General features: G+C 44.5%; 1 protein-coding gene across 1 annotated transcript; it reads left to right on the top strand.

The window, feature by feature from the left end:
* Nucleotides 1-10,520: 10,520 nt before the first annotated feature.
* On the top strand, nucleotides 10,521-21,704 carry LOC143940229 (olfactory receptor 6F1-like). Its single transcript, XM_077461401.1, has 3 exons — nucleotides 10,521-10,567; nucleotides 16,947-16,972; nucleotides 19,024-21,704. The coding sequence occupies exon 3, from the start codon at nucleotides 19,282-19,284 to the stop codon at nucleotides 20,212-20,214; it is 933 nt and encodes a 310-aa protein (XP_077317527.1). The 5' UTR covers nucleotides 10,521-10,567; nucleotides 16,947-16,972; nucleotides 19,024-19,281; the 3' UTR covers nucleotides 20,215-21,704.
* Nucleotides 21,705-25,355: the final 3,651 nt, after the last annotated feature.

Consider the following 25,355-nt stretch of genomic DNA (forward strand, 5'->3'; position numbering starts at 1 on the left):
GGGGTCCCCCCAAAGTCCACAACAGACCCTTGTCCGAGCACGCTACCCGGCCAGCCAGGAAAGGAGGGTCGAGCGAGCGCCCCCTCCTGAGCCGGAAGGCGGCGGCGGCGGCGACAGAAGACCGGGCCACCGCCTGTAAAAGAGCTATAAGAAGGCGCGGTGGCCCGGCAGAAGAACCGAAGAGGGGGACAAGACCCCTGAAGTCGGAAGAAGAGGCCGCGGCGACGAAGAAGAATGGCGGGCTCCTCCGCTAGTAAAAGAGCTACAAGAAGATAGCGGAGGAGTCCGGCGAGAAGACCCCCGAAGACGGAAGACCCCCGGAGCTGTGCAATAAAATATTTTATCTTGTGTGTTGTGTTTTTTTTGTACTTTATTTTACAGGTGAATGGGTAGGGGTACATTGTACCCCATACTCATTCACATAGGGTGGGGGGCCGGTAACCGAGGGCCCCCTTATTGAAGGGGCTTCCGGATTCCGATAAGCCCCCCGCCCGCAGACCCCGACAACCAACGGCCAGGGTTGTCGGGAAGAGGCCCTTGTCCTCATCAACATGGGGACAAGGTGATTTGGGGTGGGGGGGCCGCGCGGCCCCCCCTTCCCCAAGGCACCCCCCATGTTGAGGGCACGCGGCCTGGTACGGCTCAGGGGGGGGGGGGGGCGCTCGCTCGACCCTCCTTTCCTGGCCGGCCGGGTAGCGTGCTTGGACAAGGATCTGTTGTGGACTTTGGGGGGACCCCCACGCCGATTTTTTTCGGGGTTGGGGTTCCCCTTTAAGTCCATACCAGGCGGCAGGGCCAGCGACGTCTCCTTCGCGGGCCCCGCCTACCTGGAGACCCGCTCGAAATGAACAGACTTTTCTCCGGGCGGGAAAATTCAGTTCATTTCAAAAGTACGGTGGACTGGCATGCACACGGCCGGATTGTCCGCCGAGATGCGAGTCCAGCGGGAAGATTGGAGTGTAAAACTACATTCTAAGTCCGCCGTACTTTTGGGTCAAAAAAGTATGCCGGAGGCTACACATGGGGGGATTGTTTGGCGGACTTGAGTTTGCCGGACTTTTCCACCCGCTTGTTTGATCGTGTGTACGCGGCATTACAAAGCATTCTAACATAATATTAAAAAAGCCACATGTGGGGGCGTGGCCAAGATGTCGGCGTGAGCAGACGTGCTTCCCGGAGCTCTGCTAGAGACTGATCCTACAACATCCTTTCACCTGTGCTATCGACTGCTGGCGGCTTGCCTGTTTCACCATATGCCGTCCCGTTCATCTGCGGGACACAAGGGAGGTAGGAGGAACCGGTTTCCCCCCGGGGCTTTGCCGCTAGACGCTCCGGATTCCAGTGGAGCGGGAGGACCACGTGCCCATTCCAATATGGCGACGCAGACTGCGCCGGCGGAGGCTGATGCATCCTCCCTCCCGGGCATTCCTGAAGTGATGGCCGCTATAGCGGCCTGCCAGACGGCGCTAACGGGGAAGATGGAGGTGGTCCAGACGGAAGTCGGCCTGATCAGGCAGGACCTGGATAAGATCCGCTCGAGGCTGGGAGTGGCGGAGCAGAGAGTGGGCCAGGCGGAGGATGTGCTGGCGGAACACTCGGGGGCGATTCGGGCCTTGCAAGCTAAGGTGAGGACCCTGGAATTTCGTGCGGAGGACGCCGAGAACCGCAGTAGGCGGAACAATCTGCGCATCGTCGGCCTGGCGGAGGGGGTGTAGGGACAGAACCCCACGGTGTTTGTGGAAGATCTTATCCGTTCCCTGTTCCCGGAGGCGCAGCTATCCCCCTACTTTACGGTGGAAAGAGCTCACCGGGTTCCTCCGCAGCGGGGCCCGGCGGGGAGCCCCCCACGCACCATGATTCTGCGGCTGATGAACTTCAGGGACCGGGATGAGGTGCTCCGAGCGGCGAGGCTGATGAAGGAGGTCAAGTACCAGAACTCTAGGTTGCTGTTCTTTCCGGATTACACCATGGAAACCCAGAAACAGCGCAGATCCTTCGACGCGGTCAAGGCTTCCATGAGGGCTAAAGGGATCAAATATAGCATCCTCTTTCCGGCGAAACTGCGGGTGGTAGATGGTGAGACTGTCCGATTCTTCACTAATCCCAGGGATGCTGCATCTTGGCTGGAGACACTGCCTGGCTGACTATCCTGATGATTTAATCCTGGCTGTTGTGTCTGCTGAGGTGGCCCTGTACTTTCTTCCTCATTTGCGGATCCTTGTTTTTGTGTTTTTTTTTTTTTTTTTCTTTCTTCTCCATTTTCCCTGAGCTGAGGGGGGGGTACGGTTGTGGTGTCCCCCACCTTCACCTCAGCCCGGCTGCGGTCCGGGGGACTGTTGGAGTGGGCCTACCATGCTTGGTACATAATACAGGATTGTGGGGACTCCTTTGTTCAGGACTATGCTATAGGTGATGGCTGGGTGAACTTTATTGCTATGTATTTTATGCTCTAGCAACTCTTAAGGGGGGGTTATAGCGCTGGTGGCAGGTAGGAGTAGTGGTCTCCCCCTCTGTGTGTATGAGGTGAGGGGGGGGCTGCGTCCTCCTGACGGTCTGGTGCACGCCTACCTGAGTAAGTTGCTCACAAAGCCTTAAGGGTATTTTACGGTTCAGTTTTGGGATCTATGCGGGACTCCACTGTTGGGGTTTTGCGGGGTGGGGGGTGGGGGCGATCGGCCGTTGCTGATCAGTTTTGGTTTAGTCTGAGTTTGGGTGTTATGTTTGTTTGTTTTCACGGTATGTTGACACATGTGCAATTCTACTATGAGGGGTGGCTTATGGTCTCAGGGTTCACCGTTCTTGTTCAGGAGGGCTTAGCCGCCTACATGTACTCCGGTACTGGGGCACCCTCAGGGGCGGGATGGTTTTTTCTTTGGGGTGGGGGCCATGTGACTAAATCCGGGCATTTATTTACGGTGGTTTTCAGTTATGGCTGAATTCTCTGTTCTGTCCTGGAACGTGAGGGGTCTGAACTCCGCGGTCAAGCGCTCGTTGGTGTTTACCTTTTTACAAAGATACTCACCACATGTTTGTATCCTTCAGGAGACGCATTTGATGGGCTCCCGAGTGCTTGGTCTCAGGAGAGCGTGGGTTGGCCAACATTACCATGCCACCTACTCGAGTTACTCCAGGGGGGTGAGTGTGCTTGTTCACAGATCCCTTGCGTTCCAGCTCCATGAATTGAAAACGGATCCGGGGGGCAGGTTTCTAGTTATGCATGTTACTATTGCGAATGTGGAGTATGTTCTGGTGGGTATTTATCTGCCTCCCCCCGCAGATACTGACCTTCTGTTTGCCATTATGAACATGGTTATAAAGTATGGAGTGGAAAACGTCCTGTTGGTAGGGGATTATAATATGGCCCCGTCCCCAGGGCTGGACAGACTCCAGCGGCCCTCTCGTGAGACTCCGGGTCTGACGAGATGGGCTGACACTTTTGGGCTGGTGGATGTCTGGCGCCATTTTCACCCTTCGGGCAGGGAGTATACTTGTCATTCTGCCACGTTTCGTACCTTCTCTCGCATAGATCTGGGGTATGTTTCGCATGCTATGTTGAGTCGGGTGGTGAGTGTGCGGATTCTGCCCAGGGGGGTGTCTGACCATGCTCCCCTCCTCCTTGGGGTCTCTCTTGGGCTCCCTCGGCGGAGGGGACTGTGGAGGCTGTCGGGGTATTGGATAGCAGATGTGGGGGTTCAGGAGGATATGCCAGAGGCCCTCTGTCATTACTGGTTGGAGAATGCGGACTCTACGGAGCCCCGGGTGGTCTGGGATGCGTTCAAGTGTTGGTTGAGGGGGGAATATGCCTCTAGAATTGTCAGGTGTCGCAAGCGGTCTGTGCAGCTGTTGGAGGAATTGGAGGGGGTGTTGAGGGAAAAGGAGAGTTCTCATGTGGCGGACCCTACCCCCATCAGGTATCGGGAATGGCAAATGGCACTTCGGGCGGTTGAGCTCCATAGGATAGAATTGACTAAGAAGTCTATGCTGGGCACTGCTCAAAGGATTTTTGAATATGGGGATAAAAATGGGAGGCTGCTCTCGTGGTTGGCTCGGGGACACTCTACCAGTACGCATGTTGGTGGGGTCAGGGGCGAGGGTGGGACCCTCATCACGGACCCGGAGGGGATCCTGAACCGGTTTGTGCAATATTATAGTGCCCTGTACTCCACTAGGGTGGATTATGAGGACCCGGCTCTCCGGGCCTTTCTGGATGAGGTGGAACTTCCCACTTTGTCCCGTGAGGCGGTGGCCCATTTAGAAAAGACCATAACGCTAGAAGAGGTTCAGATGGCTATGGCTCAAATGCAGGTGGGGAAGTCCCCTGGGGCGGATGGTATCCCTGTTGAATTCTATGCTACTTACCAGGAGTTGGTGGCCCCTAAAATGGTTTCTTTATTCGCCCAGTCCCTGGAGAGGGGGTCGCTCCCCGAATCCATGTCAGAGGCGATCGTGGTGTTGGTGCCCAAGCCGGGTAAGGACCCCGAGGATTGTGCGTCTTACCGCCCGATCTCTTTGATAAATGTCGATGCCAAATTGTTGGCAAAGGTCCTGGCGAATCGGCTGGCACAGGTTCTGGAGAGCCTTGTTCATGAGGACCAGACGGGGTTTATGCCCGGTAAGGGTACTGACATCAATCTGAGACGCCTTTTCCTTAATTTAACTATCCCTCACGTCAACGCTGGGACCAGGGTTGTTGCCTCCCTGGATGCCGAAAAGGCATTTGACTCAGTGGAATGGGGATATTTGTGGGAGGTACTTCGTAGATATGGGTTTGGTCCCCATTTCCTGAGTTGGCTGCAGTTGCTCTATAACGGCCCGAGGGCGCGGTTGCGGGTTAATGGTAGGCTGTCGGAGGCGTTTCGGTTAGAGAGGGGCACCCGGCAGGGCTGTCCCCTCTCTCCGTCGCTATTTGCGCTGGCATTGGAACCTCTGGCGGTGGCCCTGAGGGCCTCCCCGGGGGTGGTAGGGCTTAAAATCGGCCCTCTTGAGGAGAAGGTGTCACTCTACGCCGATGATGCTCTGCTCTATTTGAGAGATGCGGACTCCTCCTTACGAGCGGCATTGGAAATTTTCAATGTCTTTGGACGTTTCTCTGGGGTCAGGATAAACTGGACCAAATCCGTCCTGTTTCCTTTGGACCCGGGGTCGAGGGCGGCTGCGGCTGACACTCCCCTCCAGTGGGTCACCGAATTCAAGTACCTAGGGATAGTGGTGGGTAGGGATCCGACACAGTATTTTGAACTGAATTTGAAACCGGCTCTCCTCCAGCTGAAGGCTAGTTGTGCCTCCTGGGGGAAGCTTCCCCTGAATCTACTGGGTCGATTTAACCTGTTAAAGATGGTCTTCCTCCCTAGGTTCCTCTACTTTTTTAGGAACTCCCCTGTTTTGCTCCCGAGTGCCTTTTTTGCGGATCTAGATGGATGTGTGGGCTCCTTTATTTGGGGGGGATCTAACCCCAGGATCGCAAGGTCCACTTTGTGTCTACCTGTGCGGTGTGGGGGACTGGCCTTGCCCGACTTCAGGGTCTATTATTGGGCGGCGGTCCTTGTGTCGGTCCGTTGGTGGTTTGCCCGTTCTAGGACGAACGCTGCGAGCTGCGTTGAAGCGGCTGGGGTGGGTTCTTTGGAGGACCTTGCCGATTTAGTATACAAAGGTCCTGGGGCTTGTCGGGGGCTTCCGCTTTCAACTAGAACGACGCTCAGGGTGTGGGGGTTGGCCAGGAAAAGGTTCATTAAGCCGGGAGTCTGGTCCCCCCGACAGCCAATATGGGAGAACCCTGGCCTCCCGCACTTTCGGACGGTCCCTGACCCGAAGGTATGGGTGAGACACGGTGTGCGGACGCTGGGCAATATTATCACGGGGGGTACCCTGAAGACGTTTGGGGAACTTGCCACTAACTATGATTTGCCTGGGTGGATGTATTTCCGTTACCACCAACTGAGACATGCAGCTAGGGCGCAGCTGCCAGCAGCTGCGACCCTTTCTATGGATCCTGTGGAGGAACTACTGTCTCTGGACCAGCTCTCCAAGCCTCTCTCGTCCCTGTACACCTTGCTCCTCAGTGTGGAATCTCCCAAGATGGAGAAATTGTGGAAGGCCTGGCAGAGAGACATTCCTTCCCTGGAGAGGGAGGATTGGGGTGACTGTTTCCAGGATAGTCTTGGCCTGGTGATTTCTTCTAGAGATAAGGTAATACAGACCAAGTTTTTACATAGGGTTTATTACACTCCACAGCGGTTGCACAGACTGTATCGACAGCGGGACCCGGCCTGTACCAGATGTGGAGCAGTAGAGGGAACGTTCTTCCACATGTTCTGGAGCTGCCCGGTGGTGGCCGCTTTTTGGACTGATGTGTTTGACACCATTGATGGCCGCTTGGGCTTCCCTCTGCCTCGATCTCCGGAGCTGGCTCTTCTTGGCATTCAGGATGATGATCAGAGGCCACGCTATTCCAAACTCCTGATTGCCTTTCTGCTTTATTATGCCAAGAAGGCCATTCTCCTTCGCTGGACCTCTGCTTCCCCCCCCACGCTGACCCTGTGGGAGGACATCATTAATAAAGCCCTCCCGTTGTACAAAATGACATATATTAGTAGAAAGTGCCCTAAGAAGTTCGACGGCATATGGCTGCCCTGGACGGGTGGAGAAAGGGCGGAGATATAGATACGGGAACTCTCACCGATAGATCTGTGGGTCGGGCCTTCTCTCCCCCCCACTGCCCTCCCCCCCCCTCTCCTCCTTTTCCCCCCTCTTTTTCCTTTTCTTTTTCTTTTTCTTTCTTTTGTCCTCCCCCCCCCCGCGCTGTTGCTCCTTTCTCCTCCGCCCTTTTCTTTTTCCCTCGGTCTTCCCTATTTCTACATGCACCCCCCCCCCCTTCTGTGGGATTTGAGGCGGGAATGGTGGCTATCGATCTGCATTATATCTTGTGTGATCTCTAGCTGGCCACTGCCCTCGCAGGGTCTGTTGGGGAAGGTTGTTGTGTAATATATATTGCATTCCATGTGGGTAGTACTGGATTCTAATTTCCTTTTTCTTTGTTATGTGTTTGTACACCAACTGTTTTAATTTGTTTTCCTTTTTTCTTTTTTTCTGTTTTCTGAATTGTAACTTGTGTCTCTAATATTAATAAAGCGAACTTTATTCACCGTGAAAAAAGCCACATGTTCAAAATATAACACCCACTACCACTGCACAAATCCACACACATACATACATTGGTGACCATGTTCTGCTGGAAGCTGCATTTCTATGTACATGATTAAGCAATGAGATTAAAGAGTAGAAGGTCAGCACATACTCCCAAACCATGTTTGCATGGTCAGACAGGAACAATACACACACAGCATTGACAGCATGGCCACATAAACCCACTTTTGATTGAAAAAATGCACAAGAATTTCATCAAACAGCCCTAGTTGGCATTTGTCAATAGGCACAATACCATTCCTTCTCCCCCACAGGAAAAAACCTGACCTTCTCAGGTCAAACAAACCCCCCTACTGCAGCCCTTTATACAAGATAGATTGTATTGTTAGCTCACTGACACACGCCCAATAGAAGTACACGCCTACCAGTACCTTTCAATCTGTCTCTTCGTGTATGTCTAAAGTGATTGCACCTGATGAGCAGGAACACATAATACTTTCCGGCGCCTCCATGGCAGCATACCAATGGTTGGTTGCTCTGCCCCCAACCAACCCACAGGATCACTTTTACTCTATAAATAAAAGAGTTGTTCCCCCCTGCCAGTATTCTTTTCTCTGTCCTCATTCCTGCAGGATCATGATCAGCCCTTCCTTACCAATTTATGGTGGGACCGTTGCATATTAATGCTCTCCTGCAGTATGGAGTCCCATTACTTGGCGCCAGATAAGTATGGGAGCCTGTGTTTCTGTGTATCTTTTTTTGGGCCTTTTTAGGCTTGTAATTCTCCTCTATGTTCCCTTCTTTGGCATATCTCATATGTATATACTTATTTTTTTCACATAATAGGTTATCTCTACCTCCAGCAGCGTTACCCGTGTGTCTGTTTGTCTTCTCCTTGCTTCAGGAGTGTGCAGCGCTTCGTGCACACTGTTCGGCTCTGCTTTCCCGGCGGGGGGTGGGGTCACGGCGTGATGTTGCTGCACATGCGCAGTATCGCTCTGAAGCCAGTGGCGGCCATCTTGCTGCACCCAAAACTCAGATATAAAGGAGAGCTTGACTTCATTAGGGGCCCAGCTGCCAATGGGAAGACATCTCCAAAAAGGTGTCTTTTCTAACACTTCTTTTTCCCTGTATTATGGAGCCCAGCCAAGGTACTGAGGGAGGGGTTATTCTATATAAATGCATTTTTATATATGTGTTTTATGTTTGTGTATATATATATATATATATATATATATATATATATATATATATATATATATATATACACCGTATTTATTGGCGTATAACACGCCTTAAAAGCAGGGGAAAATCGCGGCGCATGTTATACGATGAGCTTTCAGCCTCCTTCAGCTCTTCTCGGTGGCTTTTGGCTGCCTTCAGCCATTCTTGGCAGCTTTCAGCCACCTTCGGCCATTCTTGACAGCTTTCGGACGCTTTCGGCTCTTCTCTGCGGCTTCCGGCCACCTTCGGCCATTCTCGGCGGCCGAAAGCTGCCGAGAATGGCCGAAGGCAGCTGAAAGCTGCCGAGAACGGCCCGAAGGCAGCCGAAAGCTGCCGAGAAGAGCCGAAGGCGGCCGGGGGCTGCCAAGAACTACCGCGTGCCTCCGAGATACACAGGACATCTGGTTCTGTATCTCGGTGGTGGCATTTAAAAAAAAAAACAGGCAAATAAAACTGGCAAGGCTTCAATGATGGACAAGACTGCAATGGTGGACAAGGCTGCATGATAAGGCTGCAATGGTGGACAAGGCTGCATGACAAGGCTGCAATAGTGGACAAGGCTGCATGATAAGGCGGCAATGGTGGACAAGGCTGCATGACAAGGCGGCAATGGTGGACAAGGCTGCATGACAAGGCTGCAATGGTGGACAAGGCTGCATGACAAGGCTGTAACGGTGGACAAGGCTGCATGACAAGGCTGCAATGGTGGACAAGGCTGTATGACAAAGCTGCAAATGACACTGACAAGGCTGCAATGATGGACAAGGCTGCAGATGGACAATGATAAGGCTGCACTGATGGGCATTTAAATGTAAGTTTTTTTTCCCTTAAACCTCCCTCCTTAAAGTTTTTTTCCTTAAAATTCCCTCCTAAACTTGGAGTGCGTGTTATACACCAATAAATACGATATATATCATGTATATATAACTTAGCACAGCTTTTTTCCATTACTACATTTTGATTTGTGCATATCTCACTAATTAGAGTTGCTACTGATAGGGGGTATTTTTATTTGTTTTGTTTTGTTACTTTTTATTTTTAATTTTATTTTTTATTTTTATTTATTTTTATTTTTATTTTTAGCGCAGTATCTCTTGTTTGTTTCAATGCCTGGATAGTAGTTCACTCTCTCTTTTCAATCAGAGAAAGATTATGACATCCACTGTGCTCCTCTCCCCTTTTGCCCATCATTGTTGAGCTTCTACTAAAAACCTGTGTAGATGTTATTGTTGTATTGCTAACAGTATGTCCTTATAACTGTTTTTGCATATTATATACCCCATTACTTGCAATTATGCTACTGAGTTCAGTGTGGCTTTACTGCTATGGTTCTGTGTGGCTTTTCTCCTATGACAGATGGTGATCTGTGTTTCTTTATCACCCCATGACTTGTCATATTGTTTTGGCTTTTCCACAATGTCTGATGACATTCTGTGGGGTCTTTACCCTGTGACTTGACTTTCTATGTAACTTTATTCATGTGACTAACGTTGTTTTGTTTAGCTTTAACCCTGTAAATGATTGCATTCTATGTGGCACTTACTAATTGGTTGATTTACTAAAACTGGAGAATGTTTTCTATGCAGCTCTGCCTTCCATTTTTTTTTCAAAGCTTTATTAAACAATTGGATGTTAGAAGCTGATGCAGCATGCACAGCTACACCAGATTTCACATTCCCCCGTTTTAGTAAATTAACCCCTAAGTGACTAATGAAATTTTGTGTGTATTTTGCCCTGTGGCCGATGATGTTGGTTTGGAAAACACAATAAACAGTGTCCGTATAAATTGCACTAATATTCTGGCTGTGTCTTGTCTGCCACAAACTTTATTAGGTGCCCCAAATCTTTTTATATTTGAGAAACACCCATTATAGGCAGAGATGGGGAAAGTAAGGTAAATCATTTTATTAGTTAAATCTTCAGATCTGAAAAGCTCTGAAATTAGAAACTGAAGTTTTTTTTGTAAGATACGATTTTCTCTTTAACATTTATTACTTTAGTTAGGTTAATAATGATTGTTTTGCTATGTAAATAATGATTCCCTGTAGTAAAAATGAAACATTACATTTAATTGATGTTTCATTAGCAGCTAATTCACCTGAGAATATGCAGTGTATATATACAAACATGACATTATTCATTCTTGGGCTTTTAGAAAACCCTCTTTATAATCTAATTGATTTATGGACTATTAACACAGGTTAGTAACTATTTTCTTTTTACTTTGTAATTCAATAAAGCATTGCAAAAAATATATAAAAAAGGAAGCTCTCGCTTAAATGTGTGGTTTAGGGACAGTAAAAACATGCAGTTATTACTGTCAAGCTTGTCATGCATCTAAACTTAGCATAAAGGTATTCAGGAATACATCTGCAAATTTAAACAATTAAGTACTCTCTGTGATATTTGTTTATTTGCACTAACATTCAAATTATCAGGACAAGCAAGTATGGTGTAGTCCCTTATTCTAAGGTCCAAACAGTACTGTTATATAAAGTTTTAGCAAAACATTAAGTAACACACTCAATGAGCAAAAAAAAAAACATAAACCTACACAGCAAAGGTAATTAAACTGGGATAGTTGGTGAGATAAGTAAAGGAGTGGTCTATAGATGGAGAAGAAAGGAAGAGTCAAAGAGGTAAGGTTGATCATAAAACTGTTGGATAGTGTTGCCTTATGAGTTTATATGAAATCTCCATTAATAGCTGTAAAACATTGTAATTATGAATATATTACTTTAGCTTGTATCTATGTAGGGGGTGTAACATAGCTTCACAGAAGTCTTTATTAGACAGACAATTCAGTGCCTAAGCTTGTGTATCTAAACAATGGGACCCAAACCTCTTTGTTCTACGCATATGCACTTCAAAGGATCCCATGTTTAGATATACCATGAGGGTGGTCAGCCCGTCATCAATACTTCAATTTCCTGAAGGTCATATACCTACAAGTGAAGTCTCCCACTCAAAATAGTTGATTCCAAAGATTTGCATTAAAGGGGGCTGACTTATGCAAAGTATAGGGATTTGAGATGTGGCCAATCCTTAACCAGGAATAGGGTTGCCCGCCAATCAGAGCTATGACGTGCCAACCAATGAGGCATCAGCCTATAATGATATACACAGACTAGATGGGAGGGAAAGACACACTCTATGGTAGAGTAGCCACCAGAATGGAACCTTGGTGGAAATGGTAACTATGGGAAATGTCTGCCTTGTACTTGTAACTAAATATGTTTGTCTTATGTCTTTTATGTCCTACTGTTTGTATATTAATGCTTTAAGGAATATACTCTGTATTCCTTCATACTATTCATGATTTTTACCCTTTTTCTGTACAATTAGATAGATTTCTGTGTATTAGTCTAGGCCTCCTTACTATACAATAAATTGTTGTTATTTTGTTAAAGCTTTCACTCATGGTCAAAGAACTCTTTTAACCCAAATCATATTTGAGAGATATTAAACCGGTAACAGATAGTAATTTTGAAAACTGAGGCCCACTTTAAGTTCTTTTTTTTGTTTCAAATAGTAATTTTAATCTTAGTTATCATTATTATTATAATACAGGATTTTTGTAGCGCCAACAGTTTCTTTTTTTTGAGCATTTTTCAACTTTCCTATTAAATCATTCAGATTTTCCATCTGATCTGGTGGTGGGAAATGATGTCCCACATGTTTGCAGTACTCCCATTTTCTTTTGATATTTCTTTCCTGTTTTGCAAAAAGATCATTAGTTACTTTTTTGCATTGAATGAGGAACACAACATTACTGGTGGTAAAGCTGTATAGTCTTGTAATATTGAAGGTACCTTTTGCATTTTGCAATTTTTAATGGCATTATTTGGCTGTATAGTTTGATGCAATTGGTTATTTTATTTTCAACCATCTGAAAATATCTAACCAACAATATATGAGACACTTGTTCTTAAACTAGTCATGTATCACAGAAGCGCATCAGGATCTTCTTCCTAACTTAGTTGAATGGTGAAATTATCATTATTGCGCACCTAAATGTCCTTATTGTTCTAAATAATACCAGGTTTTGTATGGTCATTGTTAATTGGCGGCATGTCTAAGATTGCACACAGGTGCTTCTTGTGTTTACAATGATGTGCTTATAATGATTTTAAAAATGTATAGACTAGGCAGGTACATAAAGAATTGACCTAAGGAGAATGTAAATCCTAACAATAGACGTCTCTTATTTTCTCCCTTTTGGTCTGTTAACTATATAATTGAAAGCCTTTTATATATTTGTGATTTTTTTTTTAAACTACCGTATTTATCGGCGTATAACACGCGCCAGAGTATAACACACACCCCCAAGTTTAGGAGGCAATTTAAAAGGAAAAAACTTTTAGGAGGGAAGTTTAAGGGGAAAAAAAACTTACATTTAAATGCCCATCAATGCAGCCTTATCAGTGTCATTTGCAGCCTTCCATTGCAGCCTTGTCAGTCATTTACAGCCTTGTCAGTCATTTGCACCCTTCCATTGCAGCCTTGTCAGTCATTTGTAGCCTTCCATTGCAGCCTTGCCAGTCACTTGCAGCCTTGCATTTAACCTTGTCAGTCACTTGCAGCCTTGCATTTAGCCTTGTCAGTCACTTGCAGCCTTGCATTTAGCCTTGCTAGTCATTTGCAGTCTTGTCTGTGGCTTTGCCATTTAAAAATGGCTCCGCCGAGATACAGAGCGGATGTCCTGTGTATCTCGGCGGCGCTTGGCAGTTCGCGGCCGCTCTCGGCGGCTTTCGGCTATTTTCGGCTGCACTCGGCTGTTCTCGCCTATTTTCGGCCGTTCTCTGCTATTTTCGGCCACACTCGGCCGAAAAGCTGCCGAGAACGGCCGAGTGTGGCCGAAAATAGCAGAGAACGGACGAAAATAGCCGAGAACGGGCTAGATAATCAGATTGCATAGGGTATGGCCATCTATATGCACCTAAAATTACTAGTTGCGCTTTCAGTCTCATTAATTGTTAATTGCACACCAAACACAGAACCAAACACACATTTTGCCATGTGACAAAAACGAGGGGCAAATGCAGCAAAACACACAGTAAAAAACACACAACCCACAAAACGCCAAAACGATTAAATTAGTATATTGGTATTAGGGTAGAGGAGTGGTAGGGATGAGCAACCATGTCTGAATTTGGTTATGCATGTATTCTAAAGACCAAATACATCAGAAACTGTTTTTTTTATTTAAGTAGTATAGAAAAATGTTGTTTTTTATTTTTTATCATTTGTTTTTTCCACTGAAGAATTAACTAGATTGCACAGATATTGGGAAATATTGCCTGTGAGACTAATGAATCCTTATTTTATTACTGTCTGTTGCTCTTCTATGTATAATTTTGTAGCGGGGGTGAGAGGGATTATATATGCTGACATATGCATTAGTGGTTATGTGTTTCTTTTTTTGTTGTCTCAATAAAATGTATTTTTATTAAAAAAAGAAAAAGAAAAGAAAGGATTCCACATCGTTTGTTGGAAATTAAAATTATCAACCTACAGAGGGCTGAATTCAAAGATACCCCAAAAAATAAAAGTAAAAAAATGATGCAGCAGGTTGGTCCATTTTGTTGAAATTTCATTGCAGCAACTCAAAATGGTACTCAGTTGTTTGCTTGGCTCCCACGTCCTAGTATGCATGCCTGACAACATCAGGAGAGCTCCTAAGGAGATGACAGATGTTTTCCTGGGGTATTTACTCCAAGATCTGGACCAGGGCCTCACTGAGCTGCTGAACAGACTGAGGTGCAACCTGGCAGCGTCAGATGGACCGAAAACATAATGTCCTAAAGGTGTTCTATTGGATTTAGGTCAGGTGAGCATGGGGGCCATTCAATGGTATCAATTCCTTCATCCTCCAGGGACTTGCTGCATACTCTCGCCACATGAGGCCAAGCACTGTCGTGCACCAGGAGGAACCTAGGACCCACTGCACCAGCATAGGGTCTGACAATGGGTCCAATGATTTTATCCTGATACCTAATGGCACTCAGGGTGCCATTGTCTAGCCTGTAGAGGTGTGTGTCCCTCCATGGATATGCCTCCCTAGACCATCACTGACCCACCACCAAAACAGTCATGCTGAACAATGTTACAGGCCGCATAAAGTTCACCATGGTTTCTCCAGATCCTTTCACTTCTGTCACATGTGCTCAGGGTAAGCCTGCTCATATCTGTGAAAAGCACAGGGCACCAGTGGCTGACCTGCCAATTCTAGTGCTCAATGGCAAATACCAATCAAGTTCCACGGTGTGGGGCAGTGAGCAGAGGGAGCACTGGAGGGCACCGAGCCCTCAGGCCACCCTCATGAAGTCTATTTCTGATTATTTGGTCAGAGACATTCACCCCAGTGGCCTGCTGGAGGTCATTTTGTAGGGCTCATCCTGTCCCCTTTTGCACAAAGGAGCTTCTGATGGGTTAAGGACCTTCTACGGCCGCTGTTCAGCTATCCTAGAGTAACTATCTGTCTCCTTGAATCTCCTCCATGCTCTTGAGACTGTGCTGGGACACACAGCAAACCTTCTGGCAATGGCACATATTGATGTGCCATCCTGGAGGATTTGAACTGCCTGTGCAACCTTTCTAGGGTCTAGGTATTGCCTCATGCTACCAGTAGTGACACTGACCCTAGCCAAATGCAAAACTAGTGAGAAACAGTCATTAGAGATGTGTTGGAGAAAAAATGTCAGTGACCTCCACCTGTAAAACCATTCCTGTTTTGAAGATTGTCTCATTGTTACACATCTAGCGCACCTGTTGTAAATTTAACACTGAAGCAGCTGAAACTGATTAACAACCCCCTTTCCTACTTAACTGACCAGATCAGTATTGGGATGCCTGCGTTTACACGGACATAAACACATTTTTAGAAATATTTTATCAATGTGACAACACTGAAGAAATTACAATTTGCTACAATGTAAAGTAGTGAGTGTACAGCTTGTATAATTTCTTATATATATGTATATTATAAAAAATGTGAGGGGTGTACTCTCTTTGGTGAGATACTGTAAATTTTATACATCTATGGGAACAGGTAGGCTTTAATAAAACATTTTATTTCTTCTATTTCTTCTACAAAACAAAGTGTTTTGGGAACTAGAATTAGGATGTGTACATGTATTATATTAACCACTTGCCGCCCGCCCTATTACAAATTGACGGCGGCAAAGTGGTTTCATAATCCTAACCGGACGTCATATGACGTGATTAGGATTATGAGCCGCTGCACGCCCCCGGGGGCGCGCATCGCGGCGATCGTTGTTGCGGGGTGTCAGTCTGACACCCGGCAACTACGATCTCGGTAAAGAGTCTCCGACGGAGACTCTTTACCATGTGATCAGCCGTGTCCAATCACGGCTGATCACAGTGTAAATGGGAAGAGCCGGTGATCGGCTTTCCCTCACTCGCGTCTGTCAGACGCGAGTAGAGGAGAGCCGATCGGCTGCTCCTCTGACAGGGGGGTCTGTGCTGATCGATTATCAGCACAGCCCCCCCGAGGATGCCCACACTGGACCACCAGGGACACCACTAGACCACCAGCACAATGGGTGCCAATCAGTGCCCATAATGGATGCCAATCAGTGGCCACAATGGGCATCACTGATTGGCATGCATTATTGTTTGGCACTGATTGGCATCCATTACTATAACACCGATGCCGCCTATGAGTGCCCACCTGTGCCGCCTATGAGTGCCCACCTGTGCCGCCTGAGTGCCCACCTGTGCCGCCTGAGTGCCCACCTGTGCCGCCTATGAGTGCCCACCTGTGCCGCCTATCCATGCCCACCTGTGCCGCCTATCTATGCCCACCTGTGCCGCCTATCCATGCCCACCTGTGCCGCCTATCCATGCCCATCCGTGCCGCCCATCCGTGCCACCCATCTGTGCCAGCTATCAGTGCCAATTTGTGCCACCTATCAGTGTCCGTCCGTGTCGCCCATCCGTGTCGCCCATCAGTGCCGCCTATCAGTGCCACTTCATTGGTGCCACATTGGTGCCCATCAGTGCCACCTTATCAGTGCCCATCAGTGTAGCCCCATCAGTGCCCATCAGTGAAGGAGAAAACGTACTTATTTACAAAGTTTTGAAACTGAAACAAAAAAAAACATTTTTTTTTTCAAAATTTTCGGTATTTTTTTATTTGTAGCGCAAAAAATAAAAACCGTAGAGGTGATCAAATACCACCAAAAGAAAGCTCTATTTGTGGGAAAAAAATGATAAAAATTTCATTTGGGTACAGTGTAGCATGACCACGCAATTGTCATTCAAAGTGCGACAGCGCTGAAAGCTCAAAATTGGTCTGGGCAGGAAGGTGTTTAAGTGCCCTGTATTGAAGTGGTTAAATCTATATTTAGCGCACAACTATTTAACTAGGTGACATCAGGCAAATGCCAAAATAACAATAAAATAATGCTATAATGATAAAATAACAAAAAAAATACATTTAACATAGGTATTATGATAATTCACTAGACACAATCCACAGATGATTGTACTCCATAATAATAACCTTTTATACACTGTAAAGTAAAGTAAACTAAATCAATGTTTTTGCATTCCAGGTAGCACGTCTGATGGCCACTTACAGGTAATTTGCTAGTAGGTTTATAGTGCTTTTATGTATTGGCAAACAAATAGAAAATGGAAATGCGGTAATACATAATTAAAATTAATTCAGAGGTGTATGTATGTAAACCCCTTTAAATAAAGAATTTAGCACAATATCATTTTCTAACCTAAACATAGCTTAAAGCTAAAATTTCTTAAGATACTATTTCAACACGTGTGAAATTAATCTGGTATTTGCATACATTACATTTAGGCTGAAAGCACAAAAACAAGAAAAGAGTTTACCATAATAACAATAAATCAATTATCATTTTCTATATTACTAAAATTCTATCATGATGAAACAAAATGAATTTAGCATGCCTGTTGTACAAATTGTTGGTCAGAATTTATCCAGGCAAATATTCCATACAGTCAATGGAAAATGTAAGTTTTGAATACAGTAATATTTAAATATCTTTTCAAATAAGTGTGCTATGTAAAATATCAGTTCTCACAAAATAATGATATTTCAGTTATAGGTAAAATATGATGGGTTGAGAGAGGGACTTAGTGGAATGATTAATCTGCCATTGTCTCTGGTCTTGTGCTACTCATTTTGAAGTTTTGGGGTTTATTTCCATCTTGGATGTCCCCTCTCTTCCAAATGTATTCTGTAAAATATAACATTACCTAAAAATCTAATAGGTAGAGTGGATCCCCCTTGTAATGCCCAGATGTGCAAGTCTGGAAACTCAAGAACACTGCTTAGGTATCAGAAATTATTAGTTTAACTTTTCACTATCAATAGAATCAATAAATCAACAGTGTAAGTCCAGAAACTCCATACATTTTAATATCTTTTCCTATCACTATTCCTTAATATGATATAATGTAATAAAAGTTTAAGTGTTTTGTAGATGGGAAAACAAGTGACAAACTATTAGTTCCATGTTAATTCTATGAACATTGTTTTATTGTTCGAAGTTGACTTCGAATGCCTAATATGATACAGTGTGTTCCTGATGAAAAATTTGTGCAAAATATGCAGCTACTTCCCTGCTAGAAATCCCCTTGGAAATAAGATTTACAAAGCTATATTTAAATATGTGTTTCTAAGTGTGGTTTACTAAAGGATATGTATCTATTGCAGTACATTTACAATTGTTTTCAGATATTGTATCTTCAAGGACATTATTTAACACCTGCAATGAGCTGGGACACACAAGCAGAAGCTACAGATTATATACATGAAAAGGAAGTTTAACAATTGAAGTTTAATATGGAATCTTCACTCAAGAGTCCAAAATATGCACTGCACTGCCTTGACCTGCCTAAACATTAATAGAAAACAATATGCTTATCTCTATATTATGTTTTGTGTCCAACCACAATAGGGGCTTGTGATAATCATTAAATGTGTAAATAAAAATGTAATTTGTAAAATGTGTTAGCAAACCTCATGGGGGATTGTAATTCATTGAACTGAGGGGATTGTAATGAACTGTTAGCACTGAGTATCTTTGGGTCCAAGTGCACACGCTTTGGTTGACCTATGGAATTATTGGAAGTGTGACACATACACAGCAAACTGAGACCTTATCATCCGTTTTAGACAGCTATCACATTGGAAGAGTTATCTTCCTATTCTAGTGACTCAATGATTGGACCTTTTCTCACTTTAACTCTGGGTCATTGGGCACAAGAACAAATAGGGAGAATGACTAACCAGCAACAAAAAAACTGACAGTGTCTCCAACCCCTCACTCCTCTATCCACAACTGAAACACTTTTTGGTGCACTCGAAGGAAAACAGCATGTACAAGGTACATCCTATGGGCTGGGCCATTTTATGCCTTCTGACCATATATTGCTCTGAGGCAATGTAGCAGGGCCTGTTCATTTTCAGTTCAAGTGATAGCACCAAGGCCAGCTTTTGTGTAAGTCTTATTATAAACAGCATTGGGGGAGCCTAAATGCTAACTTTCCAATAATTAAATAGTAATAAGCTAAACTAATAAATTATTTTCACAAATTGTCCTTAATTGAATGTAGAGTAAACCAAAATAATGTCTTACATTTTTTTGGCAGGCTACCAATTTAGTTGCACAGTATGACTGACAGGAAACATAATGAGTTGCACTATGACCTCACACTGGAACAGGAAATATCCATAAAGGGTTATTGAATTTGTAACTTCCCATTGTTTCAGTATTTTAGACCATCATTGAAACACATTTTCAAATTTGAAAAAGCTACTTTTATTCCATTTAGTGCACTAATCCAAAATATCATTTTACCATTTTTTTAACCACAAAACCAAATAACAAAAGATTTTGTAAGTATAAAATGATTGACACAAATGAAACATCAGTTTCAGAATTTATTCTTTTAGGATTTTCTGGTGTTAAAAATATAAAGCCTCTTCTGTTTGGTGTATTTTTGTTTATTTATATTATCACTTTCACTGGAAATATCGTTATTGTTACTGTTGTTTATGTTGACCTACAACTGCATACGCCAATGTATTTCTATTTAGGCAACTTGTCATTTTTGGAGATTTTGTACACAACTAATATTATTCCTAGGATGTTATCTAACATCATCACAGAGAATCATATTGTGTCTTTCTTAGAATGCATTGCCCAGTTATATTTTTTTGGTTCTCTAGGTTCAACCGAATGCTTTCTTTTGGTAGTGATGGCCTATGACAGATATGTAGCTATTTGTAGACCACTTCATTATGCAACATTAATGAGTACTAGAACAAGTTTTCTCATGGCACTTTGCTCTTGGTGTGCAGGATTTATTGCTACCTTTGGGGCAATCATATTAGTCTCCCAGTTAAGTTTTTGTGGACCTAATACAATTAAGCATTTTTTCTGTGATCTTCATCCAGTTTTGGAATTATCTTGCAAAAATGCACATGTGATGGATACGGTAGCTTGGACATTAGCTTCTACAATTCTTCTGGGATCATGCCTTCTGACCCTTGCATCATATGTTCGGATCATGATAACCATAAAAGGAATCCCATCTAAAGGTCGACAGAAAGCATTCTCTACCTGCACAGCACATCTTACCGTGGTTGTCATATTCTATGGTGCTATGATCTCCATGTATGTCAGTCCAAAGGCTCCAAACAGTGTTGAATTCAATAGGTATTCTTCCCTTCTTTACACAGTAGTTACTCCTTTTTTGAATCCGTTTATCTATACTTTAAGGAACCAAGAAGTTAAGCAAGCAGTTATTAAATCAATTAAAGTACTGTGCAGATGTTAATTAATTGTGTCTGACTGATTCACAAAAATTCCATATATGCTTTAACATGTTAATGTAATTTCAAAAGTTATTTCAATATTTTAAAGCTGCAGCTTTTATTTAAATAATTCCTGGTAATTCTTTTCTGTCATGAAAGTCTTTGTTTGTGCACTTTCTGTTAAAGGGTAAAAATGTTCTATCTCTTTCTTTTAATTATACTACTGCATTGTCATGAGTTAAAAGTTAATCTGCCTGAGTTTGTACTTTAACTTTAATGCAAGCTCAATTGACCTGTAGCGTGTACTGCAGCAAAAATGCCATGCGAAAAAACATAGGGCCAGTACCTTGCCAAGGAAGACTCCCCTGGCAAAGCACCTTTTTCCCGTCTTTTCATCACATTCCTAGCCTGGTGGATGAATCCATATTCAATCGCGTAGTCCAATGATGCAGAATCTGTCATGATTAACAATGCCTGCCTATCCAAAACACACTGATATGTCTATTTCTTGGGTACTCATCAGCATGAATGATATCTCCATAGCAGGCAGTTTAACATAAACAAAGAGATGGGGTATCCTGGATGATGTCATTGACTAAATGTGTTAATTTCTGTATTTCATCATGACCATATTTGGAAATGATATCACCCTGGATACCGTGGCCTTTTTTTTTACATTTAGCTGCAAGCCCAAGACCATTCATTTGTAGCAAGGAGTCCAATGGGGTGTAGATCATCTCCAGTGATTGGCATGTTTTTCTTTGGTAGGTCATCAGGATCACTGGGTATGACTGTTATGAATCTACATTACTAGACAACTTAAGTGACAAAAGATTTGTACCATGGAGCTTTTTTATTTTTTATTAGAATCGTTTTTCAAGCTTATGATGTGTTTATTTACTACTTAGTCTTTCTGTGAATGAATAACAAGTGACAATGTACCCCTTACTATTTTTCTTTTGATCCTTTGCTGTAAAACAAGTTTATTTAGGGGTAATTGGTTCAAATGCCCAAAGGTATGTAGTACACTATCCATAAACTATATCTAAACTGTCATTATAGGCTGTTGGGGTGGGAGTAATGTAAAATATAACAGAAAATGCATTAATTGTATCATCACGACATATTTTAAGGTTACATTCTCGGTTTAATCTCTTCCCTGGGTATTGTACACTGCAAAAAACAAAAAGAGAGCATAAGCATGTCAGGGGAACAAATGTGTTTTTTTTATGATGGAGCAAAACAATCTTCCTCACCAATCCTTAAACTGTAAAGAATCAATGCTCAGAAAACCATAGGCCAGTGGATATGAAAATAATTTAGCATAGCAAGTCACTAGCAACACTTTACACACACTACTTTACACACTCTAGAAATCATAAGCAAATCATTCATTATAAAGGTACCTGCCAACAGTAAACAAGAGTAACCTCAAACGTAGGTGACATGATGGGCCAGGACTTCTCAGCACCCTTAACTCCCCATTAAAGGAACTGACATGGGGTTGGTTAGCTTCCCCAATAAGGATGAGCCAAACACCCCCCTGTTTGGTTCGCACCAGAACCTGCGAACAGACCTAAACTTTGTGTGAACTTTAGAACCCTATTAAAGTCTATGGGACTCAAACGTTCACAATCTAAAGTGCTATTTTTAAAGGCTAATATGCAAGTTACTGTCCTAAAAAGTGTTTGGGGAGCCGGGTCCTGCCCCAGGGGACATGGATCAATTAAAAAAAAAGTTTTAAAAACGGAAGTTTTTTTCAGGAACAGTGATTTTAATAATGATTAACCGGTTCCCGACTGGCGCACGCCGATGTACGTCGGCAGAATAGCACGGGCAGGCATATTGGTGTACAGGTACGTCCAATCTTCAATGCCGCCCTGCCATCGCGAGCGCGCCGCCGGCGGCGAGCTCGCGTGCCGGTCGGGACCCCCGTGAGTCCGGTCGTGGGGCCCGCGGACTCGATCGCCGCGGGCATACCCGCAGTCCTCTCACGGGGCAGCTGAATGGAGGAAATGCTGTGTAAACAGCATTTCCCCATTCTGCCTAGCAACTAGTGATGCTGATCTCTGCTCCATGTGATTGGAGCAGAGATCAGTGTTCACTAAATGAAAACCCAGCCCCCCCCCCCACAGTTAGTAACACACCCCTAGGAACACTTAACCCCTACACTGCCACCCACTGGTTAACCCCTTCACTGCCAGTGTCATTTACACAGGAATCACTGCATTTATATATCAGTGATTACTGTATAAATGACAATGGTCCCAAAAATGTGTCAAAAATGTCCGATGTGTCCGCCGCAATGTCGCAGTCACAATAAAAATCGCTGATCGCCGCCATTACTAGTAAAAAAATAATAATAAAAAATTATTAATAAAAATGCTATAAAACTATCCCTATTTTGTAAACACTATAACTTTTGCGTAAACCAATCAATAATCGCTTATTGCGATTTTTTTACCAAAAATATGTAGAAGAATACGTATCGGCCTAAACTGAGGGAAAAAAATGTTTTTTTATATATTTTTGGTGGATATTTATTATAACAAAAAGTAAAAAATAATGCGTTTTTTTTTTCAAAATTGTCGCTCTATTTTTGTTTATAGCGCAAAAAATAAAAACCGCAGGGGTGATCAAATACCACCAAAAGAAAGCTCTATTTGTGGGAAAAAAAGGACGCCAATTTTGTTTGGGAGCCACATCGCACGACTGCGCAATTGTCAGTTAAAATGACGCAGTGCCGAATCGGAAAAGTGGTCTGGTCTTTGACCAGCAAAATGGTCCGGTCTGTAAGTGGTTAAAGTGAAACAATAAAAGTGTAATATTCCTTTAAATTTCATACCTGGGGGGTGTCTACAGCATGCCTGTGAAGGGGCGCATGTTTCCCGTGCTTAGAACTATCGCTGCACAAAGTGTCATTTCGCAAGGAAAAAAAGTCTTTTAAAATCACTTTCCATTGTCGGCTCCCGTAATACAGAGAACACTCAATGAGTGTTCTCTGTATTAGCTGACAATTCATTCATTGATAAAAAAAAAAGTGTGGGAGTTCCCCTAAATTCAATTACCAGGCCCCTCAGGTCTGGTATGGATATTAAGGGGAACCCCGCATCAAATTAAAAAAAAATTGACATGGGGTCCCCCTAAAAATCCATACCAGACCCTTTATCCGAGCACTCAACCTGGCAGGCCGCAGGAAAAGAGGGGGGACGATAGAGCGCCACATGCCCTCAACATTGGGAGGATGCTTTGGGGGTCTGTGACCCCTCAAAGCACCATGTCCCCATGTTGATGTGGAGAAGGGCCTCATCCCCACAACCCCGGTGGTTGTGGGGGTCTGCAGGCAGGGGGATTATCAGAATCTGGAAGCCCCTTTTAACAAGGGGACCCCCAGATCCCGCCCCCCCCCCCGTTTGAAATGGTAAGGGGGTACAAAAGTACTCCTACCATTTCACAAAGAAAGTGTAAAAATGGTTAAATAAGACAAACACACTTTTGAAAAATTCCTTTATCAGCTGAGTTTATCAGCTGAGTTATTTGATCACAGCTTCAGCCATTTGCTCTTTGATTATGCCCAGCCATTACTTGATTTAGATGTTGGTTCCGAGGTTGAGAATGACAGGAACATGTGCCTAGAGAGAGGGGAGAACACTGGTAGACAAATTGGCATTCATGTTCCCACAGCCGCAGCGTATTGCAAAGTTCTCTCTATTGATAATGATGATGATTAAGATGGAGGAGATGGAGATGATAAAGATGATGAGGTCGCTGATGCAACTTGGGTGTCAGATAGAGCAGAGAAGGAAATTGAAGGTGAGGTGAGGACGCACAACCCCAAGGAGGCCGACATCAAGAAGGAGTAGAGAACAGCCACCCCATTCCATCACATTCTGCAGCTGTTATCTCCCGGCCCACTCCCCAAAGCTCAGCTGTCTGGGCCTTTTTCAGCACATCTGCAGCAGATCGCACTGTTGCTATCTGCAAACTGTGTCTCAGGCACATCAAATGGGGCAAAAACACCAACCATTTGGGTACCACATGCTTAGCAAGACATTTAACGTCCAACCACCCAGCCCATTGGCAAGAGCACCAAAAAGCCACACAAAAGGGGCACAAATCTGTCTCTCCTCCTCCTCCTTACCAAATTCAGTCTTCCCCTGCTATACTGAGTCATTACCTCTCACTAACCTCCACTGACAGGGATGATGGTATAGTACAGGCTGTCCCAGATCCTAGCTGCACATTTGCCAGAAGCACACCACCAGCTGTAGACTGTAGCTGGAAAATTTCTCTGCCCCGTCTGCTGCAGCTGAAAAAAATCACAGTCCCTGCCACCCACATGCCCAGCGTCTAAATGCAAGCTTGTCAAAGCTGTTGGCTCTACAATTTATGCCTTTCAGGCTGGTGGATTCTGCTCCCTTCCTTGAATTTGCACATTATGCTGTACCACAATGGCAGGTTTCCAGTCGCTACTACTTTTCACATAAGGCCATTCCATCTCTCTACCATCACGTGGAAGGGAATGTTCTGGCATCATTGGGCAAGGCAGTCAGCCATAAAATACACCTTACTGCTGACACATGGTCCAGCAAGCATGGGCAGGGACAATATATTTAATTCACAGCACACTGGGTAACAATGCTTGCAACTCAAAAGAATTCAGGACAGGGCTTGGTGCTGCAGCTTGTTGTGCCCCCACGTCTTAATACAGCTCATGGTGATGATGCCAGACCTGTGAGCTCTACCCCCTCCTCCTCCTCCCCTGCCACCTCCATGCATTCCAATGTAGAACTGTGCTATGAACATCATAGGAAGCATTCAAAGGGTTATTCCAAGAGTCAGGCTAAAAGGTGCCGTGCAGGGCTTCAGCTTGTGTGTTTAGGGGACAGAAACCACACCGGAGCAGAGATTCTTGCAGCTCTGCAGGGACAGGCCCAGAGGTGGCTCACACCATACCAGCTGGAGCCAGGAATGGTGGTGTGTGATAATGGCTCAAACCTCCTGTCCGCCCTTAGACAGGGAAAGTTGACACATGTGCCATGCCTGGCACATATCCTCAATTTGGTGGTGCAGCATTTCCTAAATACGCACCCGGGGTTGCAAGAGCTGGTCAGAGTCTGTAGCCATTTCAGGCAGTCATACACAGCCAGTGCTCGGTTGGCTG

Source organism: Lithobates pipiens, unplaced genomic scaffold (genome assembly GCF_037356315.1).
Source record: "Lithobates pipiens isolate NorthernLeopardFrog02 unplaced genomic scaffold, aLitPip1_a1.2 Scaffold_3, whole genome shotgun sequence".
Lineage (NCBI taxonomy): Eukaryota > Metazoa > Chordata > Amphibia > Anura > Ranidae > Lithobates > Lithobates pipiens.